Raw genomic sequence first — 16166 nt, forward strand, 5'->3', positions numbered from 1 at the left:
TTTGCCAATGGGATTGACCAGAAGCCATTGCTAATGTCCAAAACCGTGAAGAATTTTGAGTGGAGTCCCTGTTTGAGCATGGTCTCGGGACTTGTTGCTACCGTGGGGGTTACTTTGTTGAGCTCCCGATAATCGATGGTCAGGCGCCATGATCCGTCGGGCTTTCTCACTGGCCAAATAGGTGCATTATTGGTCGAGGCTACTGTCCTAAGTACACCTTGCTCCAATAAGCTATCTATTACTTTTCCTATTTCTCCCTCTGCTTCTAGGGGAAATCGGTACTGTTTCTGTGGTCGGGGGTCAGGTCCGGTAACTTGAACTTGTCCAGTCACTCTGCCGCAGTCATGCCGGTGACTGGCAAATGCTGTCCTGTGTTTATTCAAAACTGTCCTAACCTGTTTGCCCGTGCTAAGCGTGGTCGGGTCGAAACAATAGTCGCCTACTGCGCTAATCCTATTCGCATACTCTCCTACTGTGAGAGTAGCGGGTGCTCTGTCTGATTTTGCCATTCGCCAGACACACTGGTTTACTGGATCGAACGACAGGCTATGAGCATTCATGAAATCTATACCCAGTATGTGTTCTGCTGTACGGGGTAGATTAACTAATGCAACGGGGTGTCTGGTGGAGATGGTCCCTAGCTGAATTGCTACGGGGGCTGTAATGTGTCCCTGCTGTGAGTGTCCTGTAAAACCGCTGAGTGTAATGGTGGATGTGGTCGGCCACGTGTCTGCCTGTGCCGTGGTGGTGGAATTAATTGTGGTGCGGGACCGTCCTGTGTCCCAAAGTAACTCTATGGGCTTCCCTCGAACCTTTGCTGTGACTACCGGTCTCCCGGATTGGTCCCAGAGGGTGTCACAGACCCAAGTGGGGGAGCCCGAACACTGTCAGTCCGTTCCGTCCACATTGGTCTGTCCTGACTGTATTCCTATACTGTGAATAGGCTTCGCTCTATTTCTGTTCAGAGTGCCTGTCTGCTGGCCTCTCTGTGATCTTTGGGGTGCATTGCCTTCCTTAGCAAAATGTCCTAACTGACCACAGTTGTAGCATTCCTGCGACTTCTGTGGAGGGCTGTTCTTCCCTTCGTTTACCCATGCGGGGTTTTGGTGCGCTCTCACTGCCTGAATGTCCGCTGCAGCCTGAGCTTCATCTGGGGTCTTTATTTTAATTTTGCCCTGAACCGATTGTTCCCAAGCGCGGGACAATCTTTTCAGAACCCATTTCTCGTTATGGGCCTCCTCTGAGGGGTCGTAACTATTGCAAGCACTCTGTCCTGCATCTGTGGCATGGGAGATTATGGTGCGTGTCCATTTAACCATGTTGTCACGGTTCAAACGCGCTCGGTTTAATTCGCCAAAAACTGCAGTGAAATGGATCCACAGCCTTCCTGCAAATGTTGTGGGATGCTCTGTTCTCTTTTGTCTGCATTTATTTCGTCCTTCAACTGGATCTCCTCTGTTATACCCTATTGCACCTAAAATGGAGGTGTGCATTTCCTCTAGTGTGCCTCCTCCAACGATCTGTGGGTCGGGGAGGGCTGCTACTACGGATGGGTCTAATCTCAGAACCGTGAGCTTAACCTGCTCTCTATCGTCCAGGCCGTACATGGTCGCCTGCTGTTTAACATTTGCGAAAAATTGGTGGGGGTCTCCGGTGGGGAGAAACGGAGTGATTTTCTCACACGCGTCCCTGAGTTACGTTACAGTTAAGGGGGTGGTGTAGGTGATATCGGGTGCGCCGTCTGTGGTTGCCTTTCTTTGGGTGGTGACTGGGTTCATAGGTGCGGATGCTATCTGATCTGTGGGGGGTTGGGGTGCTCTCCTTTTCTGCTGCGCTGCTGGTGCACATGTTCCTTGAACATAGCGCTGCGCTGTCTCACTCAGTTCCTGCCAGTCTGGGGCATTCTCCTCATCTAACTGCGTTCCAAAGGTGCTTTGGAACCCATTCTGCACTGAAAGCAACAATTGCAGCTCCGCAATCTGCTGCCTACATTTTGCATGGTCTACTGTGCTCTGTCATTGCTCAGTGGTGGCAGCATGGAGTGCTCTTAAAGCTGCCTTTAGGTCAGAGCATTGCCTCTGCAATGCCTCTACCTGCTTTTCCGATTCCTCTCTTATCAGGACTTCACGTTGCACATCTTGGTAGGCTTTTTCGTATTGGGTCTGGGAACTGCTCCGATGGGCTAGACACGACTGATGTGCCCTCTTGGCATCATCCACCTCTCTACCCTTCTCTGTCAGCTTCCCTCTTAGTTCTAAGTTTTCCTTCTTGATGTCCCTGACATCCACTTTACTCATTCTATTCCTCTCTTCTAACTCTGCTCGGAGCGTCCGAACGACCTCCTCAGTGCCTCGCAACTGTGCCAAACAGGACACGATTGCCATCGGCTTGCGTGCTTTACTCGGATTTTTCTTATGAATTTGAGAGAGGTTCTCCCACCAAGTATGTCCTATACTCCCGGGACCTGTCTCCTCATTCATACAGAACTCATTCCAAAGGGGCCATCCCTTTCCTTTCAGATACTTGCGGAGTTCCAGCTCCCACACGGGCCACTGACCTATTCGGCTACTGCTGGTCGCTGCGACCAAGAACTGCTCTGGGTTCATGAGGCGCTCCATTGCCTGCATGGCCATTTTCTCTTTCTTACTTAAATTTGGAACAGGGGGTGTTGAGGTAATGTTTTAAAAGACGGGTAAGGCTTTTGCTATGTTCCGCTTAAAAACTCCTGACAGTTCGTCGCAACTAAAAGCTCTCAGGTTAACCTTACAACCCTGTTAGTACGCATGCACAAAACACACTTCCGAATTATCGTTATTGGTTTGAACACCTTGACCACTTGTGATTTTTCCTTTTTTCCAATCAGATTTCTAATTCAAATTTCTGGGTTCTTACGGAGTGGGGGTGCCACTTCTAATTGCGTCCCGTCTGAGAGTCGCCACTAAATGTTGCTCGTTCTACTGTTAGTGTGATTAACACGCCTCCATTTAAAGGACATGTGCTTAACACTGGTTTGGCTCTGTATCTGTATCTATGCTCAGGAGTCGCCAGGTGCCGTATGAGACACTGTCACAAGTTATCAAGGTCAAGTTCAAAGCAATAAATCTAAACATTGATCAGTAAGTCCAAACAATTAGTGTTTATTATAACAAATATAATAAATACTCATGCACACGCTAAAAGACTAATACTTATTCCTACTATTAAACGACTAAATACTTATCTAGAAAGGAACAGGCAAGGTCAGGGGGGCAAGGCCTTCGTCCCGTTCTTGGTCTGCAACTTCTGGTTATTAAAGTCGGCAAGAGTATAAGCAATGCCTGGGTCACGTAGCGATCGTTGTTTTGGCACTTACTGATAGATGGCTGATGCTCAACGGCCGCTGATGAAAGACAGGATCTGGAGGCTGGGGTCGGAGTCTGGAGTCAGGATGCAACAGCCTAGGCTGGAGTCAGGAAGCAACAGACCAAATCATGTGTGGGACCTTCTTTTTATAGGTCCCAGGAGGTCCAGGCCCCTTGGGGCGGTTCCCTCATCGATTGGGTCTTTCCCGATCGATACGTTTTGAGCTCCCTTATCCTGGGGTCGTTTCTCGATGGCTGGGGCGGTTCCTAGGGGTCATTGTTCTGGTTTCTCTGGCGCCATCCTAGCTGATTAGCTATAGAAAAGTATCGATTGATACTTAAAATGTTTCTATTGCATCTGGGACTGGGCCGGTATCACCTCATTAGTATGCAGATCGCTTTCCTATTTGCACCTTTGGCTGTGTTTCTGCAACTGCCTTGAAACCGGTTTTGTACGTGCAAAAATGCTAAATGCTTCTGCAAGCTGTGTGTCCTTACTATGGCTGTTTTTCCCTGTATTCTTTGTGGTTCTCCATTTTGTAGACTGGTGTCCATCTTAGAGGGCTACACGATCATCTTGCGTGGGTGCTGTTGCTGGTAGTCACGGATCTTGCTGAGTTGAACTATATAGATTCAACAGGCACTCACTGGTAGCATGTTGTGTTATGCTTCTTCATGTAGCATAAGCAGCTTCCTTGATGTATGCTTTGACAAAGGAAGGTCCAGACTTTGTAATGAGTTCAATATGTTTATTGAACTATTAACACAGTTCTTAAATGAATTCGACTCTCCTGCTAATCTAACTGTAGTAGCTCTGTCTTACTAAACCAGTCTGCTCTAAGCCACGTGTTGGGTGTGATGCTTCTGATCAACCCTGATGTACTCTCTGGATGTCTGTCTGTGGACAGAGGCACAGCATGTGTGCCCTGTCCTTTTATATGGGTTGTGTAATGCCCCCTTGTGGTAATCATAGAATCATAGAATTTACAGTGCAGAATGAGGCCATTTGGCCCATCGAGTCTGCACCGGCTCTTGGAAACAGCACCTTACCCAAGCCCATACCTCCAACCTATCCCCCTAAACCAGTAACCCCACCCAACACTAAGGGAAACTTTGGACACTAAGGGCAATTTAGCATTGCCAATCCACCTAACCTGCACATCTTTGGACTGTGGGAGGAAACCGGAGCACCCGGAGGAAACCCACGCACACACGGGGAGGATGTGCAGACTCCGCACAGACAATGACCTAAGCCGGGAATCGAACCTGGGACCCTGGAGCTGTGAAGCAACTGTGCTAACCACAATGCTACCGTGCTGCCCAAATAAATAACTTCACCTTTCTCCCCATTGAAATTCATCTACCATCTCCCTGCCCACTCCATAGTATATCATAGGATATCATAGAACATACAATGCAGAAGGAGGTCATTCGGCCCATCGAGTCTGCACCGACCCACTTAAGCCCTCACTTCCACCCTATCCCCGTAACCCAATTTTGGACACTAAGGGCAATTTATCATGGCCAATCCACCTAACCTGCTCGTCCTTGGACTGTGGGAGAAAAACGGAGCACCCGGAGGAAACCCACGCAGACACGGGGAGAACATGCAGACTCAACACAGACAGTGACCCAGCAGGGAATCGAACCTAGGACCCTGGCGCTGTGAAGCCACAGTGCTATACACTTGTGCTACCATGCTGCCCAAACATTATTGTGTCATGTTCATCATTAATTCCAGATCTTGCATTGAGCTTTAAATTCCATCACCTGTCATGGTGGGAATCGAACCCGATTCCCCAAATCATTATCCTGGGTCTCTAAATAACTAGGCCAGCAGGAAATGCCACAATGCCACAACCTGCTGTCGGCTAAAATGCCACCTCTGGATGTCCTGATTATCCATTGGTTGTGTCCTGTTGTAATGACCCAACTAGTGGTTACTTAGTTGCAGTGTATTTACATTAACCCCTTGTGTATTTACAGTGATGCATATCACCGCAGGAAGGGCCTCGGGTGACATCCTGAGGCCAACCCGACAACGTAGAGCATCCGCAAAACAGCGCCGCCCCTGATTTTGGCGTAAAAAATGATTCTCAGACCAATCAGTGAACGCGATTTCGCCATCGCCGCTCGGAGAGCCCAGCCCAAAGTATTCACGTGAATGCTGGCAGTAGGGTCTTTGTACAGCAAATGGATCAATGAGACAAATTTTTGGCTGAATCCAAATATTTCAAGAATCTCAAACAAGTTGTCCCATTCTACCCTGTCAAATGCTTTCTCTGCTTCTGGAGATAATATCACCTCTGGCTTGGGTGCAGGAGAGGGAAAAAGTATAACATTCAAAAGGCAACGTATATTAGCTGATAACTGATGACCCTTTACAAAGCATGTTTGGTTCTCTGAAATTATGCTTCGAAGGCAAGATTCCAACCAGAGCGCCAAAACATTAGTGAGCAGCTTTACATCGACGAGCGAGATGGGTTAGTATGAGCTGCATGCGGTCGGGTCCTTGACCTTCTTGAGGAGCAAGGAAATAGACGCTTGAGAAAGGGTTGGAGGCAATGAATCGTGGGATAAGGAGTCGCTGAACATATCTAACAGCAAAGGCGTACATTGTTCCAAATATTTCTCATAAAACTCGATTGGAAAGCCATCTAGGCCAGAGGCCTTACGACCAATGTATTTAAAATCTCATTGTGGTGAAACGTGGAGGTCAACTCACAACTCTTGACTGTTTCAACAGGTGGAATGGGCAGGCTGTCCAGAAAATCAGCCACGATCGACTTGTCGATGGGAGGCTCAGATTTATACAGGTCACCGTAGTGGGATATAAAAGCCGCATTGACCTGGAGTTGGGCAGAAACTAAGTTGCCCCCCGGGTTGAAAACTGGCGGATCTCACCGGAGGTCAATTGCCATTTACGTTGGTGTGCTCGAAGACGACTGGCCTTCTCCCCATATTCGTAGAAAGTACCCCTGGGGCGCTGTTGCAGACATACAGCCTTATTGGTGGTCAGTAGCTCAAACTGGTCTACACCTTATATCTACTTGCATATAATTTCGATGTGGGATCGATTGAGTACTGGTGACCTACGTCTAAAATGGAGTTCACTAGCCTCTGTTGTACTAATTTAGTCATCTTTAGCACGTGTCCTATAAGAAATAATTCTCCTCCTGAGGACGGCCTTAAGAAACTCCTAAAAACTGGAAGGGGAGACGGAGTCGGATCTATTTAATTTAGTGTAGTCGTCAGTAGAGGTGGACAGGCACTCGCAAAATTTTGTAGCGGCCAACATAGTAGTATCCAACCTCCAGAGTGGACGTTGGGTGGGGCTGGACTCCAGCAATAAATCAACAAAGTGTGAGGCATGGTCAGAGATTACAATTCCTGAGTACTCAGCTGCCTCTATCGATAAGAGGAAAGCCCGATCTAGAATGAAAAAAATCAATGTGAGAGTTTGCATGGTAAACGTGCGAGAAAAAGGAGAAATCTCTCTCATTCAGATGTTAAACGCGACCAGAGTCTACCCTTCCCAGCTGTGCCATGAAGGAAAACAAAGCCCTGGTCACCTCCAATGGAACAAAGATTTTGGGTTATGATTGATTCAATGTTAGGTCCAGAACACAGTTCGGGTTGCCCCCGAAGATAAGATGGTATGTGTCAAGGTCGGGAAGGGAAGACAACAAAGAGTTGATGAAATTCATATCATCCCAATTAGGGGCATAAACGTTAAGCAGAACTATTGGGTGTTCAATAGGGAGTTGCATATGAGTACGTATCGACCATTTGGCTCAGCCACAATCTGGGATAAGGATAATTTAACTCTTTTGTTGATTAAAATCGCTGAGCCCCTGGCCCTGCTACTAAAACTAGAATGAAAAGCTTGCCCAACCCATCCTTTGTCCAGCGTGGTCTGATCTTGAATGCATTTCTTGTGAAAACAAATATCAGAATTTAGGCTCTTAAGATGCACAAATGCTCTCAATCATTTTACAGGGCCATTCAAAGCCCTAATGTTCCAGGTGATCGGTCAGATTGGAGGTCTCCCGGCATCCTGAAAACTGGATCAGCCATTGCCAAGGAAGGATGTTAAACAAGGGGCACTGCGAAAGCAAAGCAAGATTAACCAAGATGGTCACCAAGTTAAGTCACGAGACTCAACAAAGCGAAACAAGCAGACACCATCAGTAACTAACACTAAAACACACTCCCCCCGCCCCCCCACCCAACCCAAATACGCCATTGAAGTCGAGCAGATCCACACCCAAAAGCAAATGGAACGGTGGCAAACAAAAACTTAACCTCAAACATACAAACAGCAGAACACAACTCAACAAAAACTCTTGACCATTTTTAAAACTATTATGAGCTGCAGAAGACTCTTTAACATCACTCCCGTTAACTAATATATGTTAGCAGGGAGACTCCCAACTGGGGAGAAAAAAATTATTTAACTTAGAGCGCCACAACGGCGACTGGAAGCTGCACCAAATGGTAATAACAAAACGAGAGAAAATAGGTTATTGTAGGGAGCGGACAGTAGAAATTCTTCATATATAACTACGGTCATCAAGAATACACCCAAACAACAGACATGAAAAGTGCCCATGCAGTGAGCCATGGATCAGATTAAGCGGAGCACAAATTGTGCTTCTGGACAAAGGAGTCTGCATCTCCCAACGAGTCAAAAAAATAGTCTTTTTCACAGAATGTTATGTGAAGACCACATGGATAATGAAGTTGACTCCATCGGGTATTCCATTAGACTAAATAGGGAAGATTTCTTGGTTACGTCTACACTCATGTCCTGGTATAATCTGATAGAGTGGCCTTCCCATGTAAAATCCTGGTGCTCCCTTGCCCATCGAACCATCAACTCCTTCTCCTCAAAGCTGTGAAACCTTGTGATTACTGCGCGAGGAGGATCTCCAGTGTGAGGCTTGGGCCAAAACTAACGGTGGGCCCAGTCTAATTCTGGGGGTCATGGAAGTATGTTCTCACCCACCATTTTGTGAAACATATCTGAGAAATGCTGAATAGGGATGAGGCCTTCTATCCCCTCCAATCAACCACAACACAAACATTTTGCCTTCTGGATCTGTTCTCCAGGCCGTCCAGCTTGGATGTTAATGTCCTGTTATCCTTGATCACAACGGCAAGGTCGGACTTCAAGGAGGAGATCCTATCATGATAGTCAGACAATGCAGACTCCATGTCCTTGATTATGGCTCCTTGTGCTTCAACTGTCTGGCTGGTGATCTCGAGAGCTGAACGAATGAACCAAGGCCTCCTCGATTAATCTTTTAAGATCCAAAGTCCAACATTTGTTGAGTGCTTCGGCCGTTAGTGGGCTGGCTGAATGAGAAGCTGCTGTGACCATCTTGCCTCCAGTTGATTTGTGGGAGGTTTCAGTCTGCCATCAAAATTCGGGCCGATGTCCTCCCTTGGACATTGTAAAGATGAAGGAACTCTGCCCAGTTAATTTCCAGACTTGTTCCAGTAAGTTTCCGGGGTGCCGAGAAAAAGCGTAAAAAGGTCAGGTTTCAGCGGGAGCCATTTTGTGCGTATCTCCCCCTCAGATCATGCCACCGAAAGTCCCTCTTTTTTTCTAAAAAGAATTCTGGCTAATCAAAACACACTAGTCTACAGCAGTTAATATGTTGCACCTTTGAAGGATACAGGAGATACAGGCCATGATCATACAGCCTCTTCGCCCCCTACTGAGCGCACGTGAGATTTACGATGCTTGGGACACCTCATAAGGGGCAGCAGGGTAGCAAGGGGCAGCAGGGTAGCATGGTGGTTAGCATAAATGCTTCACAGCTCCAGGGTCCCAGGTTCGATTCCCGGCTGGGTCACTGTCTGTGTGGAGTCTGCACGTCCTCCCCCTGTGTGCGTGGGTTTCCTCCGGGTGCTCCGGTTTCCTCCCACAGTCCAAAGATGTGCGGGTTAGGTGGATTGGCCATGCTAAATTGCCCGTAGTGTCCTTATAAAAAGTAAGGTTAAGGGGGGGGGGGGTTGTTGCATTACGGGTATAGGGTGAATTCGTGGGTTTGAGTAGGGTGATCATGGCTCGGCACAACATTGAGGGCCGAAGGGCCTGTTCTGTGCTGTACTGTTCTATGTTCTATGTTCTATATCTTGTTGATCTCGCGAGACATAGCAATCTGGATTTCGTCCTGACTGGGCAGGATCCAGATTTGCATATTCAAGTGAGCAGCAAGGTACACTTAAATATGTCTGCGCCGGAGCATCCCAAGGCCTGGAATCAAACCCCCATACCCAGGAGAACTTGCTGCGGTGCAGTTTAGCCCTGGTATCCACAAAGATGTAATCGCACTGGGGGAGGGGGGGCTTTTGGCAGAGTGGTGGTACCCTGGCATCCCCACTACCTTGGCACTGGCACCCTGGCACTTTGATGTGTTCAGCCAGGGGTTGGAGCATTCAGATCGGTGCACGGCGTTGATCCATATTTTGCCATGACACCCAGTTCTCTGTCCCATTGGTTAATGCGATCCGGGAATCCCGGAACGGAGAATCCCACCCATCGACTTTGAGCTAATAGTGTGAGTCTTAATCTGAAATCTCCCTCATCAAAGCTGAGGTGCTTATGGTTTAAAAACTCACCAGAAGATCTCAGGTGCGATTCTCCCAAATAATGACTACGGGTGTGATTTAACGGAAATGAAGCAGAGACACGTGTTGAGCCCATTTAGCCGGGTGTTACCCAGCACTCGCAGCAACGAGAAAGACGCTGCTACTTAATAGGACTATTTATTTTGGGGCCCCGCTGAGGCAACACTTAGTCTCATTTCCTGCACAGAGGATCTCCGATTGTCAGTGCAGGAAGAGATCGTGGTGCCATTTAGAGTACCCAATTAAGCGGCAATTTAGTGTGGCCAATCTGCCTACCCTGTACATTTTTGGATTGTGGGGGCGAAACCCATGCAAATACGGGGAGAATGTGCAAATTCCACACGAACAGTGACCCAGAGCCGGGATCGAACCTGGGACCTCATCATCGGCGGTGCCATTTTTAAATGGCACCCAGTACTCAAGATCCCCCAACATATCCCCCCGAACCCCCCAACATCACTTATAAGGTGATCATCGAGCCCCCCCCTCCCCCACTTAGTAAAGGCAGCCCCCCTCCAGGTCCGATGCACGGCGTGGGCAAAACACAACCTGGCACCTTGGCACTGCCAGCCTGGTACCCTGGCAGTGCCTGTGCCTGACTAGCAGTGCTACCTGGGAACCTATAATGGCTAGGATTTACATTGCAACATTTCGCAAGATCACATTCAATCTCATGAGGTATTGCTAGTCAGGTAGATCCTGAGAGCGGGGTCACCCGGCTTCTATCGGCCTTGCTGCACAGCGGCGAGCTGCTTTTCAATCCACCTACCCTGCACATCTTTGGGGTGTGGGGGTGAAACCCACACAAATACGGGGAGAATGTGCAAACACCACACGGACAGTGACCCAGAGCTGGAATCGAACCTGGGACCTCGGCGCCATCAGGCAGCAGTGTAAGCAACTGCACCACTGTGCTGCCCACTACCTTTTTAATGTCAGACTATGTTGTCAACTCGGGGGCAGGACAATGAGAAGAGTAATTTTATGCCTCCTAATTTGGATAACACCTATTAAAAGTCAGCAGCACACGTGAATCTCATGACACCCGATTTGCATTTGTTTAAAGGTGGTGTGCACCAGCTAGATTTGTGCAATTGTCTGTAAGGTCAGTGGTTTTCCTCATTTAATTCTACAGCACTAGGAAGGGGAGCAAGAGGATGGCAGTTTGCACGGAGACTCAGACCTGACAAGGGTGAATCAGTGTTAAGGGGGGTGGGTTTGTGGAGTGGAGTCAGGAGCATGGAGGAGTGGAGGGGGGATCCAAAGAAAACAAGGGGTGGGGTCATAGAGGAGTGATGTGGGAAGGGGCCTTGTATACACCCCACGGACATGAGAGATCAACCCCCCTCTCAAGCATATGGTGTTCCTCCTCCTCGCCAATCAGCTTCGGGGTTTCTCACCTCCCCCTCCAACAAACATAACATGGGCCCTGCCCCCACTGGGTTACCCTAGAGGGTCCGCCACAGCACTGCCCCGGCACATGTTGGCACTGCCGGGTTGGAGGTGCCAACCTGTGCCAGGGCAGTATGAGGACATGTTCCTCTTCCCTCTGGTGTTATACGTACTTTTGTGCCCCTGGGGGATCCCTTCAACTGGTTAGGAGGAGTGGCTGCAGTGGGAATGGTCAATTTAGGTAAGAAAATGAAAACAAAATGAAAATGATAGGCTTAAAGGATGGCATCAGTGCTGCCCAAATGTATGTCTATCTCACGGTGTTGGCTGGCAGAGTCCTTGCGGGGCTTTGAGTTCACCTCCAACATTTTACTTATGCCTGCTGAGAGTAATCTTGGATATTGCCCTTTACAATGCGTAGAAGAGTGGGCCGGATGAGCTTGCAGGTTCTGCCAATTCCCTCCGAGAAGCAAGTACGATACTGGACACTTGCACAATCATTCAATAAAGAATGATTACAAAAACACAGCATTGTTTCATTCCACAATAAAGGAAATGTCTCTAATTCCTTTGTAACCATCAATATGTGCCACCTCGTTAGTGCTACATTGTTACTCCATCTCTTTGGGTCATGATGACTGGGCAGGTTTTAATTTGTGGATGATTGAAAGAAGAAAATCAGAAGGAGGTCGGTGTAAAGGAAGTGGGGGAGGGTTGGAAACAGGAGTTCCATGTTCACAGCATCTGCAGTTTCTTATTATGTCAGAAAGCAGATGAGGATAAGCTGCGAATTGAGAGGGGGAAAAAGACAGGAAGGTGACATTATCCTCAGAGTGCTTAGTGACATTGGATGCCATTGTCTTTGCCACCACCAACCCCATGATGTGGAAAGCCATCTCCTCCATGTGGTTCAGCAGATGCAGGTGTTTATTTATTCCATCGAGCTCTTTGAGTGTCACCCTTACCTTCATGGAAGAGGGCAGAATATTAGGTGATCATGCGGTTGCTGAATGTATAGATCATAGACTTGCCACAGCTGACTAGCTGGAGGTATGTGGAGGCAACGAGAGGTAGGTTAGATTCTTGCATGATCAGTTAGTGTGTGAGGGTGAGGTGGAGTATCTGGATGTTTGGTGTTAGCCCTGAGTGGCAGGGAACTTTTTAAATATCCTTTCTTGGGAAGGCTAGCATTTTGTTGCCCATCCCTAATTGAACTACTGCAGATGGGAAAGTGATAGGGGTGTGGTGCATTGCGAATTTTGTGAGGTTGGTGGTTTGGTCGGTAGGACATGTTGGAGGTGATTCTGCGCCCACTTCAGCTGTCAGCCAAAACAGTGGTGCAGGCTTAGAATCTGACGAGAGTCGGGAAATGAGATTCTAACTGGCGACATCTTGTTTCCTTTTTGTTTTTTGGAACTGAATCTACTATTTTATTTTCTGGCTTATTTCATAGGAAGTGGAAGCAGCTTCATTATACAGTGCACTGTGTGGCTACATGAGCAGGGAGTTTAATTGTAAACCTGCTCACAACATGGGATTTAGAATCTAGAGAATTCCCTTTATACATTTGACTCTACGAATGGTCTCTTTGGTTTTAAAGGTGACGTTGGCCATTGTTGTGAGTCTCTGGAAAGCTGCCAATATATGCTGTCCTGGTATGCCTGGGCAACAGGCAACATTCTAGCCACGTTCACATCTTGGTATGAGGGAACCTGACTAACCCTCTCCATAATCTCTGCCCTGGATCCATTGGTCAGTTTCCCATGGGAGGTGCACTTGTCATCCCCTATTAGGTGACCATTTTGGGCATGTTAGTCTTATTGAAGAAAGCAATATTACTGACTGGGGGTGGACTATAGGAGCCAGAATGGGGGTGACGTCCCTCCGGAGGAGCTGGGGCTGGTGATGACAGTGTCAACAGAAGTCACAGCTCATGCCCAGCTCTGCTGGTGCATGTGTGCATACTGCTGTGTCCGTATTGTTTTATCTATTATACCCATGAAATGTGTCGTTCCAGAATGATCAGAATCTCCAGGGTAACCTTGTGTTGGAGAGATGAGGGATGTTTTTCACAAGATCAACTTTCATGAGAAGGTTTAAGTGGAAGCTTCATTTGTTAGATGGAGGCAGAAGGGCAGAATGAGGACATAATATTTGAGCTCAAAGAAAGGCTGTTGTTAGAGGGGGAGAAACAAAGGCCAGTGCTTTGAGAATGGAGCAGTGGTTGAGGCGTTTGTGGGTGACGTTTACTGTGGATTCACAGTGAGTGCTCTCCTGATCATATATCTGGAGATGCAATCTGGCTGGACGGCACAGAGGGCCTTTCCAATACCTGCTTGGAGTGGGAAACAGGATAATAGGAAGCAGACTGACCGCGACCAATCTGAGGAGTTTGGCCATAGTTCAACCCTCCTCGGAAGGCAGAAGAGGATCTTTGGCTGTGATCCTCTTTTGTCATCACTGTTCCTGGATGCTGGCAAACATTGCTTATTGCACCGGCAATTAGACTGGCTTGCACATGCTGCACAGATCTGCTATCTGGCACTTCTCCACCCATTACAGGCTGGTGAACTAGGTGACTTTGTGAGGGAGAGATCTCGTTTCCTGACTCTCACCAGTGACGTAACGAGGTTCATGGCAACAAAGGGGTGAGAATCTCATTTTAATGGAATTGCAAACATTTTAATCTCCTTATCGAAATCCTGCTCTCACTGAATATTCATATTGACGAGGTTTACAACAGGTTTGGAAAAGTATGAATCAGTCAAATGGATCCCCCCTCCCCCAAGGGTGCACAAGTAAGTATAAATCCAGAGAGGTGGGGCAAGTTGGTGCAGTGGTTAGCACTGCGGCCCAAGGAGCTGAGGACCCTGTTCGATCCTGGCCCCATGTGGAGTTTGCACATTCTCACCCTGCCTGCATGGGTTTCACCCCCACAACCCAAAGATGTGCAGGTTGAGTGGATTGGCCATGCTAAATTGCCCCTTAATTGGAAAAAAATAATTGGGTACTCTAAATTTATTTAAAACAGTTTTTTTTAAATAACCCCAGAGGGAAGAGGAACATGCCCTGGTACTGCCCTAGCACAGGTTGGCATCTTTAACCTGGCAGTGCCAATATCTGCCAGGGCAGTGCTGTGGCGGACCCTCTAGGGAGACCCATTAGGGTCAGGGTTCATGTTATGTTTGTTGGAGGGGGAGGTGTGAGCCCCAATGCTGATTGGTGATGGAGGAACACCCTATACTTGTGCAGGGGTGGGGTCTCTCAAGTCTGTGGGGAGGGGGGTGGTTTTCTGTGTTGATCAGGATGCCTTTTTAAAAAAAGAGATCTGTGGAACTAGCATTGCTGACTCTGTGGAACGGACCTTGCCAGTTCTATCTGGTCCTGCCCCGCCCTGCCACAGTGAAGGCTTAAACCATGGCCCCCCGAATTTCTTTCCCCAGAGTGGCTCAAAACCTGGACTGAAAATTTGGCTGTACAGCTTGAGAGCTACTTGCCAGGTTTCCGTCAGAGCCTGACGCACTGAAAAAATATGGACAAATTTTGCCCATCATCTGAAGGTGCATTCACTGACATTTACAACTGGTGACACTGCTGATAGGTTCTTGGGTCCAGACACCAGGAAGTGAGCTCCCTAGCTATCTGCTCTCATTCCCTTCCGAAGATGGGCCTTGAGAGCCTCCTGGGATCCCTTAGATCCTTGACTTTTCTCTTCCTTTCAACCTCCGCCACTCATGTCTCCAACAGCATATCCATCAGATTGAAACTGTTTGCCTTTGCCATGGTGTTCCATGTTGCAAATTGCAGCCAAATTATTCAGTGCAATTTTCCTTTTGGACAGACGGCCTTTAAGAAGAGCAGGTTGGCTGTGCTGGTCTGCCTCTCGCTCAGCTGAACGCATAGGCAGCCAGCCTTATGAGAAGCACTCTAATCTATGCTGCAATCATGGTAATGTGGTGAGAACAGCAAATTTATGTCCTGTCCATCTCCGATGGCAGGTCATTAACAGCAATCCTCTGCACTCAGAAAATGAGGCGAGCAAATTGTTAGCCCACAGTCTCCATGTCTGCATGAACTGGTTGGGCCAAATAGCCTATTTCTGTGCAAAATATTCTATTTCATTAGCATCATCCCTTTAATATGCCAATTGTTTTTACCATTGTGTCTAATAAACTTGATCTAGTTCCTTAATAAATTAATGTTAAATGTACGTCTTGATGAAATATAACATATTAAGAATTTATGTGGGTGACATTACATATTCCACTTGTGGCTCTGGCCTTTCTTGCTCATCAGTTACCAATTGCAGGATATAAATTGCATCAAAAAACCTCAAATCTTTATCTTTAGCTTTTCACACTTTGATCAATGTGCCAATGCAATATTGAACAAATTTAAAAGCAGCAATGATGAAAAATCATACCGTGGAGTTTTTCACATGCATGTCTTTTGTAACTGAAGTTATCTGTTTGGCTTTTACCAGATATGCAAATATGATTATGTTGAGATCCGCAGTGGCCTTTCATCAGATTCCAAGCTTCATGGGAAGTTTTGTGGGACTGAAGTGCCTGAAGTTATAACATCCCAATACAATAATATGAGGATTGAATTCAAATCTGACAATACTGTTTCAAAGAAAGGATTCAAGGCCCATTTCTTTTCAGGTAGGTTAACTGGACAGATTGTTGAGCCTCACATTTGCAAACAAGATATTCAAGAGATATCACAAACTGTCAGGATGTTCAACTAATACTTTAAAACCTTTAATTTGGTTACAGCGGTTTATGACACTCA

General features: G+C 47.3%; 1 protein-coding gene across 3 annotated transcripts in view; it reads left to right on the forward strand.

Moving 5' to 3' along the window:
- LOC119963269 (tolloid-like protein 1) overlaps positions 1-16166 on the forward strand; it is a 484046-nt gene that overhangs the window by 416618 nt on the left and 51262 nt on the right. For all 3 annotated transcript variants that reach the window (XM_038792118.1, XM_038792119.1, XM_038792120.1), the window contains one exon: positions 15856-16036. In XM_038792118.1, the coding sequence (XP_038648046.1) occupies positions 15856-16036 (181 nt within the window). The remainder of the gene's footprint in view (positions 1-15855; positions 16037-16166) is intronic.

The sequence above is a fragment of the Scyliorhinus canicula genome, chromosome 3 (assembly GCF_902713615.1).
Source record: "Scyliorhinus canicula chromosome 3, sScyCan1.1, whole genome shotgun sequence".
NCBI lineage: Eukaryota > Metazoa > Chordata > Chondrichthyes > Carcharhiniformes > Scyliorhinidae > Scyliorhinus > Scyliorhinus canicula.